The 21951-nt window shown below is 42.9% G+C and overlaps 3 protein-coding genes across 12 annotated transcripts in view; 1 reads left to right on the top strand and 2 right to left on the bottom strand.

The window, feature by feature from the left end:
• The window catches only part of NLRP13 (NLR family pyrin domain containing 13), a 29191-nt gene extending 28484 nt beyond the window's left edge, over positions 1-707 (top strand). For all 10 annotated transcript variants that reach the window (XM_044931053.2, XM_044931051.2, XM_044931054.2 and 7 more), the window contains one exon: positions 283-707. In XM_044931053.2, coding sequence (XP_044786988.2) covers positions 283-406 — 124 coding nt within the window. In that variant the 3' untranslated portion in view covers positions 407-707. The remainder of the gene's footprint in view (positions 1-282) is intronic.
• Positions 708-2091: 1384 nt separating this feature from the next.
• On the bottom strand, positions 2092-3050 carry LOC102405650 (vomeronasal type-1 receptor 4-like). The gene has a single exon (XM_006041800.3). It carries the CDS (start codon positions 2996-2998, stop codon positions 2099-2101), a length of 900 nt encoding a protein of 299 aa, XP_006041862.3. The 5' UTR covers positions 2999-3050; the 3' UTR covers positions 2092-2098.
• Positions 3051-19478: 16428 nt separating this feature from the next.
• On the bottom strand, positions 19479-20490 carry LOC102395666 (vomeronasal type-1 receptor 4-like). Its single transcript, XM_006042332.3, has one exon. It carries the CDS (start codon positions 20406-20408, stop codon positions 19479-19481), a length of 930 nt encoding a protein of 309 aa, XP_006042394.2. The 5' UTR covers positions 20409-20490.
• Positions 20491-21951: the final 1461 nt, after the last annotated feature.

The following is a 21951-nucleotide window of genomic DNA, read 5'->3' as shown; positions in this document are numbered from 1 at the left end:
GTGTTGAGTATGGTTTTCTGTGCTGTGTAGGCCCTTTGTGGTTGTGCTTTTCATTGGAATACCCCGTCTTACGTTTGTTTCATCATCTTTCCTGGGGATTTCCCGTCTCTTTCCTTTGTGCTCTGCTTTTCTGTGGAAAGGAGCTCTAGTGCCCTGGAATCTCTGCATGAAGCTGGAGGTAGAGAGAGATCCAGGGGACGGTAAAAGTTAGTTTCTCTGGGACACCCATCTTAGCATCTCATCCTGTCTCCATCTCTTCTCCTTCTGTCTCTGTTTTTGCAGGCTCGAAAAAGACCTGTGCTCTGTAGTGAGTGCCGAGTTGGAGAAACTACACGAGAAGGGGTGCTTTTTGAGAGTCAAGTCTCAGTGGGACTTTAATGACCCTGAAGAGAGATGGTGGTGGTGACCCACGGAGGCGACACCACAGGTTACCGCGGCCCGTCCTGGGAGAACAGCCTCCCTGACGCGTGTTTTGCTCAGGAATTTCCGTTCATGGGGACGAATGAGCCGTTGCCTCCAGGATGCCCCTTCAGTCTGTGACAGGCAGCACGTTAAATGCCCAGTCTCCAGAATCCTGACCCAAGTCTGTATTGGGCCCAAGATCCTACATGGGCTCGCCTGTAAGTGTTTTTTTCCCTCATTGGTGTAATAATTTAAATTCTTGGGGCCATTAAGAGGATTAAATAAAGCAAAGGATGTAAAAAAATGTCTTGAGGAAATCGAAAACTTCATTTCTCGTGGATTGAGAGGTGGGATAGACGTGGTTATAATTCCATAATTATAATACTGTGATGAAATTAGCCTGATGGACACCTTGACTGATTCTTTTTTGTTTTACAAATTGTATTTATTTATTTATTCTTTAACACTTTATTTTGTATTGGAGTAGAGCTGATTAACAATGTTATGACAGTGTCAGGTGGACAGCAAGGGGACTCAGCCATACATACACATGTATCCATTCTCCCCGAAACTCCCCTCCCGTCCAGGCTGCCACATAACCCCGAGCAGAGTTCCCTGTGTCTACAGTAGGTCCTTATTGGTTCTCCATTTTAAATACAACCCTGTTTGCATGTCCATCCCACACTCCGGGGGGAGGTGGGGTTAGACTGGTTCTTAATATGTAAATAGGCCCAGTTTCAGCCTTTGCTTCTTGTTGTGAAAGATCACAGGCTGTGTTTACATCTAAGGCGTAATCCACCAACCTGGAAATACGGAAGGTGGATCGCACACAGGATGTGACGTGACATCGATGGTGTCATGCATGAAACGTATATGAGGAGTAGGAACTTACGGAATGGCCATTGTCTCTCCCTTTTCCAAACACCCAAGGTTCTTTCTTATCCTCCTTTCCAACAAGCAGAGGCTACGAGTGGTTGCAGGGCACAGATGGAGACTTTATTTTCAACTTGATGATTTGTAACACCTTCGTGTTTTTGATGTTGTTCAGTGGCTAAGTCATGTCCAGCTCTTTGCAACCCCATGGACTTCAGCACGCCAGGCTTCCCTTTACTGTCGTTTACTACATCATCCTTCACTATCTCCCGGAGTTTGCTCAAATTCATGTCCATTGAGTCGGCGATGCCGTCCAGCCATCTCATCCTCTGTCATCCCCTTCTCGTCCTGCCTTCAATCTTTCCCAGCACCAGGCTCTTTTCCAGTGAGTCAATTCTTTGCATCAGGTGGCCAAAGTATTGGAGTTTCAGCTTCAGCATCAGTCCTTCCAATGAATATCCAGGACTGATTTCCTTTAGGATGGACTGTTTGGATCTCCTTGCAGTCCAAGGGTCTCAAGAGTCTTCTCCAACACCACAGTTCAAAAGCATCAGTTCTTCAGCATTCAGCTTTCTCTATAGTCCAACTCTCACATCCATACACAACTATTGGAGAAACCATAGCCTTGACTAGAAGGACCTTTGTTGGCAAAGTAATGCTTCTGTTTTTTAATATGCTGTCTAGGTTGGTCATAGCTTTTCTTCCAAGGAGCAAGCGTCTTTTAATTTCATGGCTGCAGTCACCATCTGCAGTTATTTTGGAGCCCCCCCCTCAAATAAAGTCTGTCAGTGTTTCCATTGTTTCCCCAGCTATTTGCCAAGATTCAGGAGCAGAACCTGGGGGTTCTAGGATCCCTCAGGAGCAGCAGGAAGGGGGAAATGGTGGGAAAACACGAAGCCAAGACATCTGAGACCTGCATCAACCACAGGCGAAAATCATCATGGGCCCTGATATAAAAAGTGAATACAGAATTCAGCAGGTAGAAGATGACAAAGGTGACAACCAGCATCAGGATGGTGTGGGCGGCTCTGGTCTCCGGGGGGCATCTGTGGTGTCCAGTGGGGGTGTGAATATACTGCACCCTCTGGTGGTGTCTGAGCAGGAGAAGCACCATGGAGCCACTGGACCAGACCATGAGGGTAAGAAACACGGCATCCGAGGTGGACCACAAGTAGACACAGCCTGCTTTAGAAGCCGAGGGTGAGCAGAACCACTTGTCTTGGGCATCAGTATAGTTGTGCTCATCCTGTGGACCAGAGATGCTCACAGGAATCCAGATATTCATGAAGAGACTGAGCATCCAGCAGACCCAGCAGGAAGGACCAGTGACCCTGGGGGCCCTTCCTCTGAGCATCACCCACTCCACCCTCCTGGGGGTGAGAGTGAAGGACTGATAAGTGCTCAGGATGCAGGTGGAGCACAGGGTGGTGCTGCGAGCCACCCTCTGTACGTAATACACAAGCTTACACCCAAGACTGGACAGGGGCTTCCTTGACACAAAAGCTGCCATTGTGTGGGGAACCCCAGCGGAGAGAAGAACCAAGAAGTTGGCCACGGCCATGTGGGTGACAATCATCTGTGGGGGTCTCTGTCTGTGGCCAAGCAAGACTGGGGAGACATTACAGAAGAAGAGGATGACGTTAGCCAGAGCCCCGTTCCCAACCTGTAACAGAAATAGGGCTTTCAGAAACATTGCCCCTGATTCTTTCTGTGGGGGGAGCATCTTTCTGAATGGGGATTTCTCTGGTGGCTCAGGCAGTAAAGAATCTGCCTGCAATGCGGGACACACAGGTTTGATCCCTGGGTCGGGAAGCTCCCCTGGAGAGGGGAATGACAACCTACTCCAGTATTCTTGCCTGGAGAATCCCACAGACAGAGGGGCCTGGTGGGCTATGGTCCACAGGGTCACAAAGATTCGGACATGACCGAGCAACTGGCGCTTTTGCTTTCTCACATCCTTCTGAGCACACGTGGAGAGGGCTTCAGAGCGGCCTGGCAGGAAGATCAGGACTTGCTAATGCAGACATGGGGACTCTTATATGACCTTGACACCATCATCCGTCACACAGGAGGGACTGAACCTGCAGAAGTACACCATTGACACCTATTTCACATTTTATCATTATTACTTTGTATTTCTTTCTATTTACTTTTATATTCTGACTCCCTACACAGATGTAAAACCCATGAGCTTAGAAGCCATGCCTGTGTTGGTAAAAAATATATGATAGACACATAATAATAAATTTAATAAACATGTAGTTGGTAAACAAGTGAAAGACAAAAATAAAAATACATGGTTGTTCTTCAGTCGCTCAGTCGTGTCTGACTCTTTTTTGACCCCATGGACTGCGCACACCAGGCTTCCCTGTCCTTCACCATCTCCTGGAGTTTGCTCAAACTCACATCCATGGAGTCAGTGCCTGCACCATATTTATAATTCATTTTCATCCTCCCTACCGTTATCATGCATGAAGAAAATTAAACAGAAAGGCAGAATAATATACATATTACAGGGTTACAGAGGTTATTAAAATTTTCAGGGAACACAGTTCCAACTGTGGAGAAATCTAAATTATACATTGATGTGATAGTATACAAAACACCCGCCGTGAAATTGGTAGCACTCTGACTGTACAGGCTGCTGAACGTCCCTCAGGTCATCTATTTGGTATGGAAAATAACCTTAGTTTGCAAAGAATTTTAATCATTAATAATTTTGCACATCTTGACTTGCTGAGAAGTCTGTCTGTGGAGAGATTTTTCTAGAGCAGTCTCCAGCTTGCCTCAGGCCGTATGTAAAAATAAACATTTCAGTCAAAACATCCAGGCATACACCTTCAAGAAATACAGTTTTTGCTTGTGAGTTGTGTCACCCGAAAGCTAAGAAAATACCTGGGTTGTTAGACCCAAGGCACAGACAGATTGCTTTACATCTTCATTAGTTTTCATTTTTGTAAAAATGAGAATCCTGCTAAACTTGGAAACGAATATGATAACTAGTCTTTTTTGTTAAGATTTTTTTCGATGTGGACCATTTTTAAAGTCTTTATTGAATTAGTTACAATTGTTTCTGTCTTTATGTTTTGGTTTTTTGACCTCAAGGTATGTGGGATGCCTTAGCTCCAGGACCAGGGATGGATCCCGTACCCCCTGCATTGGAAGGCGAAGTCTTAACCACTGGACTGCCAAGCAAGTCCCCAGAGAAAGATTTTAAGGAACAATCTAACAATCCAGGAACTAAAAGAAAAAAATACTAAGCCCAATGCTCACCAGAAGGAAAGAATTAACAGAAATCAGAGCAGAAGTAAATGAAATACAGACCAGAGAAATAAAACTTCAGCAAAGACGAGAGTTGGTTTTTTGAAAAGATAAACTCTCCGCCCAGTAGGAATGTGAGGGATGATTATAACATTCAAGGTCAGGCGCCTAAGGCATTTCCCATCTTACTAGCATTTCTTGTCCTAAGTCCAGCTGAATTTACTTCCCTTAAAAATAAAAAAGAAACACATTTTCCTTTTATCACAACAATTCACATCCTTCCTTTTTCCTGGAATTCCCTTCTTCCCACTCCTTCAACTGTCTTGCTCCTTCAGACTCCAGCCCACTTGGTTTGACTTGCTCACAGTTGCCTGATGATAGTCCTCAGTGACCATTTCTGATTCTCTATCTCAGTCTCAGGATGGGATGGGGAGGGAGGCGGGACAGGGGCTCAGGATGGGGGACGCATGTACACCCATGGCTGATCATGTCAGTGTATGGCAAAACTACTACAATGTTGTAATTAGCCTCCAATTAAAAAAATAATAATAAAAAGAAAACTTGAAAGAGAAGTTAAGATACTAGAAGAAGCAAAAGTGGATAAGATCACTACATAAACACAGATGTTACCTTGGGAAAGAAGCTGAAATTCTTGCTCCGTTGGAAAGAAGATGAACTTTCTTTAACATCCCACTGTTCCTATACCCACCTCCCACTGATGCTGCTGCTGAAATGCAAGTCAGTCTATGAGGAGGAAGTGATTTTCCTGTTGCACATTGACACCAGAGAATTTGAATAATAAAATGTCATTTACTCAAAAAAAAAACCCCACCAAAACTAAATCTACGCTTTTTCTTTTTTTGCTTTTGTTTTTACTCCACCTCTCTCTTTGGGCTTCCCTGGTGGCTCAGATGGTAAAGAATCTGCCTGCAATGCAGGAGACTCATGTTCAGTCCCTGGGTCAGGAAGATCCCCTGGAGAAGGGAATAGCAACTCACTCTTCCTGCCTGGAGAATCCCACAGACAGAGAAGCCTGGTGAGCTACAGTCCATGGGGTTACAAAGAGTTGGCTGAGACTGAGCAACCAACATTTTCTCTTCCAATACACTGAGAGTCGTTTGAGGACAAGCACAGCTCACCCTGTTGACTGATAGATTCTCTACCCGCAGTGTCTGGACACTCAACATCCTGTGAGCATCAGCTACTGCTAGTCCACAGAGGGAGGAAACACAAGACTTATGCATTCTGATCTCTGCTTTGAATTACAATTACCTGCAACTTCCATGGCATTCCTAGAAAGCTACATTTCGCCGTGGCCCCAGTCATAACACAGAAGAGCAAACCTAACCTCGTATTGGATCTCTTCCGTTAGCTGTGACCTTTGCACCCTGTTGCCTGTGCTCAGCTGCGCTGGTTTGAGAAACAACGCTGCCTGCATGTGTGCCAAGTCTCTTCAGTCGTGTCCAGCTGTTTGCGACCCTGGGTGTGGATGCTCAGAGTGAGGCAGGGTCAGCCTGCATCCTGCATAGTCTCAGCTCTAAACTCCTCTCCTGCTGCAGAGCCTACTCTCCTGTTTCCTGCCCTGAGACTGAACACAAGGGAGCATTCACCTGCCTGCACTCGGCTCCTCACTCTGCAGGGAAGTGTCAGTCAGGATGGGCCCCAGTTATAGGGACAGGGTCCCTGGGCCCGCTCTCCCCACAGAGGAGCCATTATCATGTCATCGGGAGCAGAGGTGACACTGTCTGCATGGAGAGTCTGGGGCATCTCCAGTGGGGGCAGATCTTAGCCCCAGTGCTTGTCCCCCTCACCCACACCTGGGGACTAGTGACAACTCCTGGCAGTTACTGAGAAGGTCCACATGGGCAGCTGAGCAGAGGGCAGGGAGAGTTTTCTGAGTTCCCTATGGGAGAACCCAAGTTTACAGTAAAAGTCATAGCTGGCGGAGGAACACTCAGAGCACTGGGGCTCCCTTCACTGTGTCTCCTGCTGGGCATTTTCCCTCATGGTCTTAAGTGTGTTCTCTCTGATCATCAGCATGGGGTCTGGAGGCTGGGCTTTCTCCTGAGTTGAAGTTCCATAGCCCTTTCTATTTATGGCCTCAGGTCTGTTTAATCTGGAAAATGCCCCCTTTGAAGCCAGAGTTTCCCTTCTCAGAATCCTCAGGTCTCCCTCATGGCCGCATGACTCTGCCAGGACTTTGTCATTTGTTTCAAGTCACCCATGGAGCCCCCTCCTTGAGCCTCTCATTGGACCTCCAGCATGTCCCTGTGTTCTAGTCCATGAGCCTGGTCACATGCATTCCTAGATGTGCAGACAGCGGTTAGCAAGATGAATTTATTAGGACAACATTAGACTTTCGAATTCTTTAAGTTGATCGTTGTAATGATCAATTTCTAGTTGGAGATTTAAATTGGTATTTGGATCCTTGAAACCTGCTCCAGTAGGTGAGCAGCAGGCCTGGGATCATTGTCCCGAGGGAACACGGAGCAGAAGGAACACCACACACTCTCTGCGTCACTCTCTGATTCTCCTTCTGTGGAGAATCGGCACATGAAGGCAGCAGACATGTCCATGTTTCATAAACATGGGTTTTCCAAAATAAGCCAGGTAGACAGGGCATCTACTGCTTCTATACACGTGTACATTTCTGCCGGCCTGGGGCAGTGTGCTTCATGATCATCTTAGTATGTGAATGACTGTTCACCATGGGGACGTGGCTTGGCACAAGCACACAGAGATGGTTTGGACCTACTCTGTGCCATTCCTCGACTAGGTAATGAAGATGCAAAGAGAATTACTAATACCCTGGATTCTGATATTTGAAACCCATGACTCATCGGCAGACTTTCTAGCTGAGCTGGTGGAAGCGTCCAGATCTGAGCCGTCCAGTGTGGAAGCTCCCATCCCAGGCGGCCCCTGAGCTCCTGACATGGGCTTATCTGGACCGAGAGGGGCTTGGGTGTAAAACACACACTGGATTTGCCTTCTGTATTGAGGTGCTCCCATGTTGGGTGCAAATATATTTACAACTGTTTCATCTTCTTCGTGGACCGATCCTTTGGGCATTATGTAGTGTCCTTCCTTGTCTCTTATAGCAATCTTAGTTTAAAGTCTATTTTGTCTTAATAAGCATTGCTACTCTGACTTTCTCTTGATTTTCATTCGTGAGGAATGTCTTTTTCCATCCTCTCTCTTTTAGTCTGTGTGTCTTTAGAGCAAAAGTGAGTGCTTTGTACAGCATGTGTATGGTATGTTTCTTTATCCATTTTGGTTGGAGTATTTCAATTCTTACATGTTCTTTGAAATGGTCATAGTAGTTCTAACCAGAATATAAGAATTTGTGAACCCATATGTAATGACTAGAGCATTCTATACAAAGACTACCTATTTTAAAAATGCAATAATAAATATACCACAGTTTCCTAAAAGATAGTATTAGAGAAAAGGAACTCAGAAAATAGTGATTAGGATAAAACAGAAAACAAAGTCCCAAGATTTTGCATGACAGTGATGAAAACAATGTTTATGTGACAAACAGGACTGGGTACCTTCTACTATTCCTTCCTGTTACTCCATCCATCAAGTCAGTGATATATACTGAGGGTCAAATATGGAAAGGAAGTCCAGGTTCAAAAGTAAAATGATCCATTGTACAATATTGGTAATTATGTGTAGCATTACAACATATTAAAGAAATAGAAGTTAAACAAAGATACAAAAGAGTGTAGAAAATCACCTCCATTTTCCAGGTTTCATAGCATCATCATGAAATAAAATCTCCCCACCACTCAGGAGTGATATTTATTGGGACCAATATTGGAATAAGTTCCAATCAATGTACATCAAAGTATTAGTCAAACTAATATGTAAATAAAGTGTGTGGACACAGTTCAAATGATACCAAATAAAGGAGAATTCTTTCAGAGAATTACACTATCCCAGAGGGTAACTGATTTCCTCAGTGTTTCTGTGAATAGCTCTTGAGCTGTCATTTCATGGTTTGACTTTCAGATCTCTCAAGGCAGTGCCAACACTGATTTGCCTTCTAGGTTGATGGGATTTCATGTAGAAATTTGGTCCTGAGTACACGTGTCAGGAGGCACAGGGAATCCCCTGGCTGTCCTGTGGTGGGGGCCTGCTGCTTTCATTGCTGAGGGCACGAGTGTAATCCCTGGTCAGGGACTAGATCCTGCAAGCAGGGTCAAAATTTAAAAAAGAAAGGAAAGAATTAGTAAAGAATAGAAAAAAGGTACAAACTTTCCTTTATAAATAATTATGGAGAGGAGGGATACAAGATTTGACAGCAACACTCTGTCCATATCTGAACGTCACTAAGACAGCAGTCTTAAAAGTGGTCACAAGACGAATCTTTGTAACTATATACAGATATGGTATTAACTAGACTTATGATGTTTTGCATTCTATACAAATACCCAAAGAAGGGCACTGCCAAAGAATGCTCACACTGCTGGACAACTGCACTCATTTCCCACGCTGGTCAGGTTATGTTCAAAATCCTTCAAGCCAGGCTTCGGCAGTACGTGAACCGAGAATTTCCAGATGTACAAGCAGGGTTTAGAAAAGGCAGAGGAACCAGAGATTAAATTGCCAACATCTGCTTGGCAAAGAATAAATCACAGAAAAAGCAAGGGAATTCCAGAAAAACATCTGCTTCTGCTTTATTGACACAACAAACTTTATATCACAACAAACTGGAAAATTCTTAAAGAGATGCGAATACCAAACCACCTTACCTGCCTCCTGAGAAACCTGTATGGAGGTCAAGGTGCAACAGTTAGAACCTTACACGGAACAATAGACTGGTTCAAAACTGGGAAAGGAGTACGTCATGGCTGTATATTATCACCCTGCTTATTTAACTTATATGCAGAGAACATCATGCGAAATGATGGGCTGGATGAAGCACAAGCCGGTATCAAGACTGCTGGGAGAGGAGACTGGAGAAGATGGAGGAGTAGGACGGGGAGAACACTTTCTCCCCCACAAATTCATCTAAAGAGCATTTAAACGTCGAGTAAATACCACAAAACAACTTCTGAATGCCGGCAGAGGACATCAGGCACCCAGAAAAGCAGCCCAACTCTTCGAAAGGAGGTAGGAAAAAATATAAAAGACAAAAAAAGAGACAAAAGAGGGAGGGACGGAGTTCCGTCCCGGGAAGGGAGTCTTAAAAAGAGAGAAGTTTCCAAACACCAGGAAACCCTCTCACTGCCGAATCTGTGCCGAGCTTTGGAAGCACAGAGGGCAACATAAAAGGGAGGGGAAAAAAATAAACAATTAAAAATCGCGGATTGTGAGCCCTACGTTAACTCCCCCAGCGGAGAAGCAGCGCAGACGCCTGCACACGGCATTAGCAAGCGGGGCCTGGGCAGGGAAGTGCGGCGCGGGCTGTGTCCCTTAGAGTAAGAATCGGGCCCAATGTCCTGAGCGCGATCTGAGCGAAATAATTTGGGCTAGCAAACCAGACTGTGGGATATCTGCCACGCGAAAAGCCAGCCCTAACCTAAGACACCGCCAGGCCCGCGCACAGAACAAAGGACTGAACAGAGATAGCCGGCTGCAGACCTTCCCCCTCCGGTGACAGGCAGCCAGAGCCGGAAGGGGGCAATCGCAGCCCCAGAGAGACACTATCTATAAAACTGTGAGCAGGCTTCTTTGCTAACTAAAACTTCTTGGGGGTCTGGACGGTCAACAGCTGCCTGAGAAGGTGCGCCGGTTTTACACCCAGATAACCGAGTGGCGGGGAGGCGATAAGTCGCAGCATTGGCGCCCGCCAAACACATCACCTGAGCTGCTCGGATCTGGGAAGAGCACAAAACACAGGCCCAACCGAGTCTGCGCCTCTGAGGACTACCCGAGTGCCTGAACCTGAGCGGCTTGGACCTGGGAGCTCAGCCCTGGGCCGGCCTCTGATTGTTCCTGGCGGAACAACCTAGAGCCCAAGCAGTGTGGGCAGGGAGGCTACACGCGCCGTGAGCGGGGGCAGACCCAGTGTGGCTGAGGCACTGCGAGCGCACGCCAGTGTTATCTGTTTGCAGTATCCCTCCCTCCCTCCCCACAGCGCGGCTGAACAAGTGAGCCTAAATTAAAAAAAAAAAAAAAAGTGTCCTCCACCGTCCCCTTTGTGTCAAGGTGGGAACCAGACACTGAAGAGACCAGCAAACAGAAGAAGCTGTAACAGAGGGAAACGCCTTGGAAGCTACAGGCCATAGATTAAAACCCTGTGGTTACTACGGACTACATAGGAAGGGGCCTATAGATCTTGAGAAATATAAGTCGGACTAAGGAACTGCCAAAAATGAACTGAACCCACAATACTCACAACAAAACCAGAGAAAAACCTAGATATATTTTTACTATTTTTACGATCAATCTTTCTTTTTTTTTTAATTAAAAAAAATTTTTTAAGCCCTCTATTGTCCTTTAATTTTCACTTTTATAACTATTATTTTGCAAAAAAAAAAAAAAAAGACCCAATTTTTTTTCTTCTTCAGCAAACTTCATATATATATTTTATAATTTTTTGACCGTGTTTTTTTTTTTTCTTTTTTCTTTTTCTTCTTTTCTTTAACATTGTATTTTTGAAATTCCAAACTCTACTCTAGATTTTTAATTTTAGCCTTTTGGTATATGTTATCAATTTTGTACCTATAGTTTTTTTCATAATTTCTGTGACTTTTTTTCCCTCTGTTTCTTTCTCTTCTTCTTTTATATAACATCGTATATCTGCAATTCCAAACTCTACTCAAGATTTTTAATTTATGCTTTTTGGTATTTGATATCAATTTTGTACCTGTATTTTCTTTATAATTTTTGCAACATTGTTTTTGTTGGTTTGTTTGTTTTCTCTCTTTATTTTTCTTCTTCTTCTTCTTTTTTTTTTTTTTAACGTTGTATTTTTGAAATTCCAAACTCTACTCTATATTTTTTATTTTTGCTTTTTGGTATTAGTTACCAATTTTGTACCTGTAGTTTCTTTATAATTTTCACGACCTTGTTTGTTTTTCTTTGTTCATTTTTTCTCTCTTTCTTTTCCTTCTTCTTTTCATTAACATCGCATTTTTGAAATTCCAAACTCTACTCTAGATTTTTTATTTTTGCTTTTATGTATTTGTTACCAATTTTGTACCTTTAAGAACCCAATCTTCAGGACCCATTTTTCACTAGGGTACGAGATTACTGGCTTGACTGCTCTCTCTCCCTTTGGACTCTCCATTTTCTCCACCAGGTCACCTGTATCTCCCCCCTAACCCCTCTCTACTCTACCCAACTCTGTGAATTTCTGTGTGTTCCAGATGGTGGAGAACACTTAAGGAACTGATTACTGGCTGGATCTGTCTCCCTTCTTTTCATTTCCCCCTTTTATCCTTCTGGCCACCTCTGTCTCCTGCCTCCTTCTTCTCTTCTCTGTATAACTCCATGAACATCTCTGAGCGGTCCAGTTGTGGAGTGCACATAAGGAAGTGACTACTGGCTAGCCCACTCTCTCCACTATTGATTCCACCTCATCTCATTTGGGTCACCTCTAACTCCCTCCTCCCTCTTCTCTTCTCCATGTAACGCTGTGAACCTCTCTGAGTGACCCTCACAGTAGAGAAACTTTTCATCTTTAACGTAGAGGTTTTATCAGTGGTGCTGTATAGAAGGAGAAGTTTTGAAACTACTGTAAAAGTAAGACCGATAACTGGAAGTAGGAGGCTTAAGTCCAAACCCTGACTCCAGGGAACTCCTGACTCCAAGGAACATTAATTGACAGAAGCTCATCAAACGCCTCCATACTGACACTGAAACCAAGCACCACACAAGGGCCAACAAGTTCCAAGGAAAGACATAACAAGCAAATTCTCCAGCAACAAAGGAACACAGCCCTGAGCTTCAAGATACAGGCTGCCCAAAGTCACCCCAAAACCATAGACATCTCATAACTCATTACTGGACATTTCATTAGACTCCAGAGAGAAGAAATACAGCTCCATCCACCAGAACATCGACACAAGCTTCCCTAACCAGGAAACCTTGACAAGCCACCTGTACAAACCCACACACAGCGAGGAAACGCCACAATAAAGAGAACTCCACAAACTGCCAGAATACAGGAAGGACACCCCAAACTCAGCAATTTAAACACGATGAAGAGACAGAGGAATAGCCAGCAGATAAAGGAACAGGATAAATGCCCACCAAACCAAACAAAAGAGGAAGAGATAGGGAATCTACCTGATAAAGAATTCTGAATAATGATAGTGAAATTGATCCAAAATCTTGAAATTAAAATGGAATCACAGATAAATAGCCTGGAGGCAAGGATTGAGAAGATGCAAGAAAGGTTTAACAAGGACTTAGAAGAAATAAAAAAGAGTCAATATATAATGAATAATGCAATAAGTGAAATTAAAAACACTCTGGAGGCAACAAATAGTAGAATAACAGAGGCAGAAGATAGGATTAGTGAATTAGAAGATAGAATGGTAGAAATAAATGAATCAGAGAGGATAAAAGAAAAACGAATTAAAAGAAATGAGGACAATCTCAGAGACCTCCAGGACAATATTAAACGCTACAACATTCGAATCATAGGGGTCCCAGAAGAAGAAGACAAAAAGAAAGACCATGAGAAAATACTTGAGGAGATAATAGTGGAAAACTTCCCTAAAATGGGGAAGGAAATAATCACCCAAGTCCAAGAAACCCAGAGAGTCCCAAACAGGATAAACCCAAGGCAAAACACCCCAAGACACATATTAATCAAATTAACAAAGATCAAACACAAAGAACAAATATTAAAAGCAGCAAGGGAAAAACAACAAATAACACACAAGGGAATACCCATAAGGATAACAGCTGATCTTTCAATAGAAACTCTTCAAGCCAGGAGGGAATGGCAAGACATACTTAAAATGATGAAAGAAAATAACCTACAGCCCAGATTATTGTACCCAGCAAGGATCTCATTCAAGTATGAAGGAGAAATCAAAAGCTTTTCAGACAAGCAAAAGCTGAGAGAATTCTGCACCACCAAACCAGCTCTCCAACAAATACTAAAGGATATTCTCTAGACAGGAAACACAAAAATTGTGTATAAATTCGAACCCAAAACAATAAAGTAAATGGCAACGGGGTCATACTTATCAGTAATTACCTTAAACGTAAATGGGTTGAATGCCCCAACCAAAAGACAAAGACTGGCTGAATGGATACAAAAACAAGACCCCTACATATGTTGTCTACAAGAGACCCACCTCAAAACAGGGGACACATACAGACTGAAAGTGAAGGGCTGGAAAAAGATTTTCCATGCAAATAGGGACCAAAAGAAAGCAGGAGTAGCAATACTCATATCAGATAAAATAGACTTTAAAACAAAGACTGTGAAAAGAGACAAAGATGGTCACTACATAATGATCAAAGGATCAATCCAAGAAGAAGATATAACAATTATAAATATATATGCACCCAACACGGGAGCACCGCAGTATGTAAGACAAATGCTAACAAGTATGAAAGAAGAAATTAACAATAACACAATAATAGTGGGAGACTTTAATACCCCACTCACACCTATGGATAGATCAACTAAACAGAAAATTAACAAGGAAACACAAACTTTAAATGATACAATAGACCAGTTAGACCTAATTGATATCTATAGGACATTTCATCCCAAAACAATGAATTTCACCTTTTTCTCAAGCGCACATGGAACCTTCTCCAGGATAGATCACATCCTGGGCCATAAAGCTAGCCTTGGTAAATTCAAAAAAATAGAAATCATTCCAAGCATCTTTTCTGACCACAATGCAGTAAGATTAGATCTCAATTACAGGAGAAAAACTATTAAAAAAATCCAACATATAGAGGCTGAACAACACGCTGCTGAATAACCAACAAATCACAGAAGAAATCAAAAAAGAAATCAAAATTTGCATAGAAACGAATGAAAATGAAAACACAACAACCCAAAACCTGTGGGACACGGTAAAAGCAGTCCTAAGGGGAAAGTTCATAGCAATACAGGCACACCTCAAGAAACAAGAAAAAAGTCAAATAAATAACCTAACTCTACACCTAAAGCAACTAGAAAAGGAAGAAATGAAGAACCCCAGGGTTAGTAGAAGGAAAGAAATCTTAAAACTTAGAGCAGAAATAAATGCAAAAGAAACAAAAGAGACCATAGCAAAAATCAACAAAACCAAAAGCTGGTTCTTTGAAAGGATAAATAAAATTGACAAACCATTAGCCAGACTCATCAAGAAACAAATCAATAAAATTAGAAATGAAAATGGAGAGATCACAACAGACAACACAGAAATACAAAGGATCATAAGAGACTACTATCAACAATTATATGCCAATAAAATGGACAACGAGGAAGAAATGGACAAATTCTTAGAAAAGTACAACTTTCCAAAACTCGACCAGGAAGAAATAGAAAATCTTAACAGACCCATCACAAGCACGGAAATTGAAACTGTAATAAAAAATCTTCCGGCAAACAAAAGCCCAGGTCCAGACGGCTTCACAGCTGAATTCTACCAAAAATTTAGAGAAGAGCTAACACCTATCCTGCTCAAACTCTTCCAGAAAATTGCAGAGGATGGTAAACTTCCAAACTCATTCTATGAGGCCACCATCACCCTAATACCAAAACCTGACAAAGATCCCACAAAAAAAGAAAACTACAGGCCAATATCACTGATGAACATAGATGCAAAAATCCTTAACAAAATTCTAGCAATCAGAATCCAACAACACATTAAAAAGATCATACACCATGACCAAGTGGGCTTTATCCCAGGGATGCAAGGATTCTTCAATATCCGCAAATCAATCAATGTAATACACCACATTAACAAATTGAAAAATAAAAACCATATGATTATCTCAATAGATGCAGAGAAAGCCTTTGACAAAATTCAACATCCATTTATGATAAAAACTCTCCAGAAAGCAGGAATAGAAGGAACATACCTAAACATAATAAAAGCTATATATGACAAACCCACAGCAAACATTATCCTCAATGGTGAAAAATTGAAGGCATTTCCTCTAAAGTCAGGAACAAGACAAGGGTGCCCACTTTCACCATTACTATTCAACATAGTTTTGGAAGTTTTGGCCACAGCAATCAGAACAGAAAAAAAAATAAAAGGAATCCAAATTGGAAAAGAAGAAGTAAAGCTCTCACTGTTTGCAGATGACATGATCCTCTACATAGAAAACCCTAAAGACTCCACCAGAAAATTACTAGAACTAATCAATGACTATAGTAAAGTTGCAGGATATAAAATCAACACCCAGAAATCCCTTGCATTCCTATACACTAATAATGAGAAAACAGAAAGAGAAATTAAGGAAACAATTCCATTCACCATTGCAACGGAAAGAATAAAATACTTAGGAATATATCTACCTAAAGAATCTAAAGACCTATATATAGAAAACTATAAAACACTGGTGAAAGAAATCCAAGAGGACACTAACAGATGGAGAAATATACCATGTTCATGGATTGGAAGAATCAATATAGTGAAAATGAGTATACTACCCAAAGCAATCTATAGATTCAATGCAATCCCTATCAAGCTACCAACAGCATTCTTCACAGAGCTAAAACAAATAATTTCACAATTTGTATGGAAAAACAAAAAACCTCGAATAGCCAAAGCTATCTTGAGAAAGAAGAATGGAACTGGAGGAATCAACCTACATGACTTCAGGCTCTACTACAAAGCCACAGTTATCAAGACAGTATGGTACTGGCACAAAGACAGAAATATAGATCAATGGAACAAAATAGAAAGCCCAGAGATAAATCCACGCACATATGGACACCTTATCTTTGACAAAGGAGGCAAGAATATACAATGGATTAAAGACAATCTCTTTAACAAGTGGTGCTGGGAACTCTGGTCAACCACTTGTAAAAGAATGAAACTAGAACACTTTCTAACACCATACACAAAAATAAACTCAAAATGGATTAAAGATCTAAACGTAAGACCAGAAACTATAAAACTCCTAGAGGAGAACATAGGCAAAACACTCTCCGACATACATCACAGCAGGATCCTCTATGACCCACCTCCCAGAATATTGGAAATAAAAGCAAAAATAAACAAATGGGACCTAATTAACCTTAAAAGCTTCTGCACATCAAAGGAAACTATTAGCAAGGTGAAAAGACAGCCTTCAGAATGGGAGAAGATAATAGCAAATGAAGCAACTGACAAACAACTAATCTCGAGAATATACAAGCAACTCCTACAGCTCAACTCCAGAAAAATAAATGACCCAATCAAAAAATGGGCCAAAGAACTAAATAGACATTTCTCCAAAGAAGACATACAGATGGCTAACAAACACATGAAAAGATGCTCAACATCACTCATTATCAGAGAAATGCAAATCAAAACCACTATGAGGTACCATTTCACACCAGTCAGAATGGCTGTGGTCCAAAAGTCTACAAGTAATAAATGCTGGAGAGGGTGTGGAGAAAAGGGAACCCTCTTACACTGTTGGTGGGAATGCAAACTAGTACAGCCACTATGGAGAACAGTGTGGAGATTCCTTAAAAAACTGGAAATAGACCTGCCTTATGATCCAGCAATCCCACTGCTGGGCATACACACTGAGGAAACCAGAAGGGAAAGAGACACGAGTACCCCAATGTTCATCGCAGCACTGTTTATAATAGCCAGGACATGGAAGCAACCTAGATGTCCATCAGCAGATGAATGGATAAGAAATCTGTGGTACATATACACAATGGAGTATTATTCAGCCATTAAAAAGAATACATTTGAATCAGTTCTAATGAGGTGGATGAAACTGGAGCCTATTATACAGAGTGAAGTAAGCCAGAAAGAAAAACACCAATACAGTATACTAACGCATATATATGGAATTTAGAAAGATGGTAACAATAACCCTGTATACGAGACAGCAAAAGAGACACTGATGTATAGAACAGTCTTATGGACTCTGTGGGAGAGGGAGAGGGTGGGAAGATTTGGGAGAATGGCATTGAAACATGTAAAATATCATGTATGAAATGAGTTGCCAGTCCAGGTTTGATGCATGATACTGGATGCTTGGGGCTGGTGCACTGGGACGACCCAGAGGGATGGAATGGGGAGGGAGGAGGGAGGAGGGTTCAGGATGGGGAACACATGTATACCTGTAGCGGATTCATTTTGATATTTGGCAAAACTAATACAGTTATGTAAAGTTTAAAAATAAAAAAAATAAAAAAAAAAGACTGCTGGGAGAAATATCAGCAGTCTCGGATATGCAGATGACACCACTCTAATGGCAGAAAGTGAAGAGGAACTAAAAAGCCTCTTGATGAAAGTGAAAGAGGAGAGTGAAAAAGCTGGCTAAAAACTCCACATTCAGAAAACTAAGATCATGGCATCTGGTCCCATCACTTCAGGGCAACTAGAAGGAGGAAACGTAGAAGCAGCAGCAGGTTTTGTTTTCTTGGGCTCCAAAATCACTGCAGATGGTGACTGCAGCCATGGTGTTAGAAGATGGATTCTTCTTGGAGGAAAAGCTATGACAAACCTGATCAGCATATTAAAAAGCAAAGACATCTCTTTGCCAACAAAGGACTGTATAGTCAAAGCTATGGCTTTTCCAGTAGTCATGCACAGATGTGAGAGTTGCACCATACAAAAGGCTGACACCGAAGAATTAATGCTTTCGAATTGTGGTGTTGGAGAAGACTCTTGAGAGTCCCTTGAACTGTGAGGAAATCAAACCTATCAATCCTAAAGGAAATCAACCCTGAGCATTCATTGGAAGGACTGATGCTCAAACTGAAGGTCCAATACTTTGTCCTGATACGAAGAGCCGACTCACTGAGAAAGACCTTGATGCTGAGAAATATTGAAGGCAAAAGGAGAAGAGGGTGGCAGAGGATGAGATGGTTGGTTGCCGTCACCGATTCAATGGACATGAACTTGAGCAAACTCTGGGAGATAGTGGAGGACAGGGAAACCTGGCGTGCTTCCATAGCAGTCCATGGGGTTGCAAAGAGTCAGACACAACTTAGCGACTGTACAACAACACACAAATACTGTATTATTCTGTTGCACAAACAAAACTTCTGTAATGGTATGTGCTAATTCAGTTCAGTTCAGTTCAGTCGCACAGTCGTGTCCGACTCGTTGCGGCCCCATGAATCGCAGCACGTCAGGCCTCCCTGTCCATCACCATCTCCCAGAGTTCACTCAAACTCACGTCCATTGAGTCAGTGATGCCATCCAGCCATCTCATCCTCTGTCATCCCCTTCTCCTCCTGCCCCCAATCCCTCCCTGCATTCGAGTCTTTTCCAATGAGTCAACTCTTCACATAAGGTGGCCAAAGTACTGGAGTTTCAGCTTTAGCATCATTCCTTCCAAAGAACACCCAGGGATGATCTCCTTTAGAATGGACTGGTTGGATCTCCTTGCAGTCCAAGGGACTCTCAAGAGTCTTCTCCAACACCACAGTTCAAAGCATCAATTCTTCAGCACTCAGCTTTCTTCACAGTCCAACTCTCACATCCATACATGACCACTGGAAAAACCATAGCCTTGACTAAACGGACCTTTGTTGGCAAAGTAATGTCTCTGCTTTTCAATATGCTATCTAGGTTGGTCATAACTTTTCTTCCAAGGAGTAAGCGTCTTTTAATTTCATGGCTGCAGTCACCATCTGCAGTGATTTTGGAGCCCAAAAAGATAAAGTCTGACACTGTTTCCACTGTTTCCCCATCTATTTCCCATAAAGTGATGGGACCAGATGCCATGATCTTCGTTTTCTGAATGTTGAGCTTTAAGCCAACTAATTATACTTCAAAATAAACAGTGCTCAGTAGATAGTTATAAAATAGAGAACTTTTAGCTAATATTTAAGCCTCATATTTACTATTTCAGCCATGATGCCTAAAAACCCAAGAGCAGCACCCACGAGTTCTAGGATCCCTCAGGAGCAGCAGTAGGGGGCTAACAGTGGGGAAACATGAAGCCAAAACATTAGTGGTATGAAGCAACGATAGGCGAAAATCTAAAAATGCAGCAATACACAAAGCAAAAATGCAATCCAGTGCGTAGAAGGTGACGAAGGTGACCACCAGCATCAGGATGGTGTGGGCGGCTCTGGTCTCTGGCGGGCATCTGTGGTGCCCAGTGGGGGTGTGGATATACTGCACCCTCTGGCGGTGTCTGAACAAGAGAAGCACCATGGAGCCACTGGTCCAGACCATGAGGCCAATAAACACGGCATCAGAGATGGACCATAAGTACAGAAAGCGTGCTTTAGGAGCTGAGGAAGAGCAGAACCACTTGCCATGGTTATCAGTATAGTTGTTTGTGCCCTGTGGACCAGTGACTGTCACAGGAACATAGATATTCATTAGGAAACTGAGCAACCAGCAGGTGCAACAGGAAGGACCAATGGCCTTGGGGGCCCTTCCTCTGAGCATCACCCACTCCACTCTCCTGGGGGTGAGAGTGAAGGACTGATAGGTGCTCAGGACGCAGGTGGAGCACAGGGTGCTGCCTCGAGCCACCCTCTGTATGTAATACACAAACTTACACCCAAGACTGGACAGGGGCTTCCTTAAAACAAAAGCTACTATTATGTGGGGAATCCCAGGGGAGAAAATAATCAAAAGATTGGCCACAACCACATGGGCGAGAATCACATCTGTGGGTCTCGTCTTGCAGCCAAGCAAGATCGGACAGATGCTGTGGAAGAAAAGGATGACATTACCCAGAGCCCCAACCACCATCTGTAGCAGAGAGATGGTTTCCAGAACCACCTCCCCTGGGTTTCTCAGGGCATCTCTGTGAATAGCCATGGAGAGGACGTCAGAGTGTCCTGGAGCGGAAAGGGGGCTGAGCTGGTGATGACATCAGAAGTCTTCTTATGCAATCAAAGTGGAAAAGGATTCTTGCATTTTCTGTCTCCTGAGAAGGCAGACATTGTCATGCTCCACAGGAGGGTCTCAACCTAGAGAACACATGCACGGTATCAGTTACAATGTCCCACTTACTATTTTGTATTTATTTCTGTTCACTTGTATAAGCTGATGCTCCACTAGCCTGTGAGATCCAGGAACTTGAGAACCATGTCTCTCTTGATCAATAACATGACTGACCCATGCGTGCATCCTTACACGCCAAGTTTCAGTTGTGTCCGACTCTTAGTGACCCCGTGGACTGTAGTCGACCAGGCTCCTCTGTCCATGGGATTCTGCATGAAAAATACTGGGAGTGGGTTGCCATGCCCTCCCCAGGGGATCTTCCTGACCCAGGGATTGAACTCGAGTCTCTTATGTCTCCTACATTGCAAGTGGGGTTTTTTTTTTAACCAAATAGCACCACCTGGGAAGCCCTGGTTGACCAATAATTGGTGTAAAATAATATGTCCTGAATATACATATTACAGGTGACATGAGAGAAAGACAGTGATATACTCTTCCTCTTTAGAATGTATGATCATCCTGACTATTATAGTAAAATACTAACTTTGGACAATGAGACAATATTACTGAGATTATAGGAGAGTCTGACTAAATTTAATACAGCTGTCGCTGAACCAGTTGTTCACCTTGGAGAACTCACAGCTCATCAGAGATACAAAAGAACAATAAAACATCAGTCATGCAGTTCTGGCTTCTGCTCCCTCGTGGAAGTCAACTTTCTGTCCTAATAATTAAAACAGAATACTCTGTAGATTCTTGGATTCCTAACAGAGGCGAGAACAGAGGGGAAATCTCTGCTTCCATAATTGGAGAGATGGACAGTGAATAGAAGGGATCGAGGTTATTGGAGCACAGGTTCATGAGGGAAACACCTCGGACCCAGGGCAGAAAACCCTGAACTTATAATGGATTTATGTAGGCTCCATGGGTTGCTGGAGGCTCCGCATGGAGAAGTCTGGCAATTAGAAACTCCAGGAAGACCAAGTTATAGGGAGATCCCCACAGTTCTGAGTTTTGTGATATTTCTTTGAGGAAAAAATCAGTGGAAAAAAAAATTAGTGGCAAAATCTCCTTGTGCTTTCCGTGGGGGTTGGAAGGGGAAAAACCATTTTGAAATACATCAGAGCACGAGATTCTTCTTAATCTGCCTTTAGGAGAGGTTAGCTAACTGGAGCCTAACTAAATGGGGTCTTCTCAGAGCCTGACTGACCTGGGAAGGGAAATACCCAGCATCCAGCCCACACTAGCCATCCTGCCCAATCTACTGGGGAGGAATAAAGCAGAGAATTGCTGGTGAGGGTCACAGTCCAGAGGCACAGGCTCACGGAGAGACTGGGACCTCAGTGTAGGATGTGGAATCGCCCCTCTCCCCTCACCTCACCACCACATCACTGAAGGTTGATTAACAGTTCGTTTT

The sequence above is a fragment of the Bubalus bubalis genome, chromosome 18 (assembly GCF_019923935.1).
Source record: "Bubalus bubalis isolate 160015118507 breed Murrah chromosome 18, NDDB_SH_1, whole genome shotgun sequence".
Classification (NCBI taxonomy): domain Eukaryota; kingdom Metazoa; phylum Chordata; class Mammalia; order Artiodactyla; family Bovidae; genus Bubalus; species Bubalus bubalis.
This window is presented reverse-complemented; position numbering and strand designations above follow the sequence as displayed.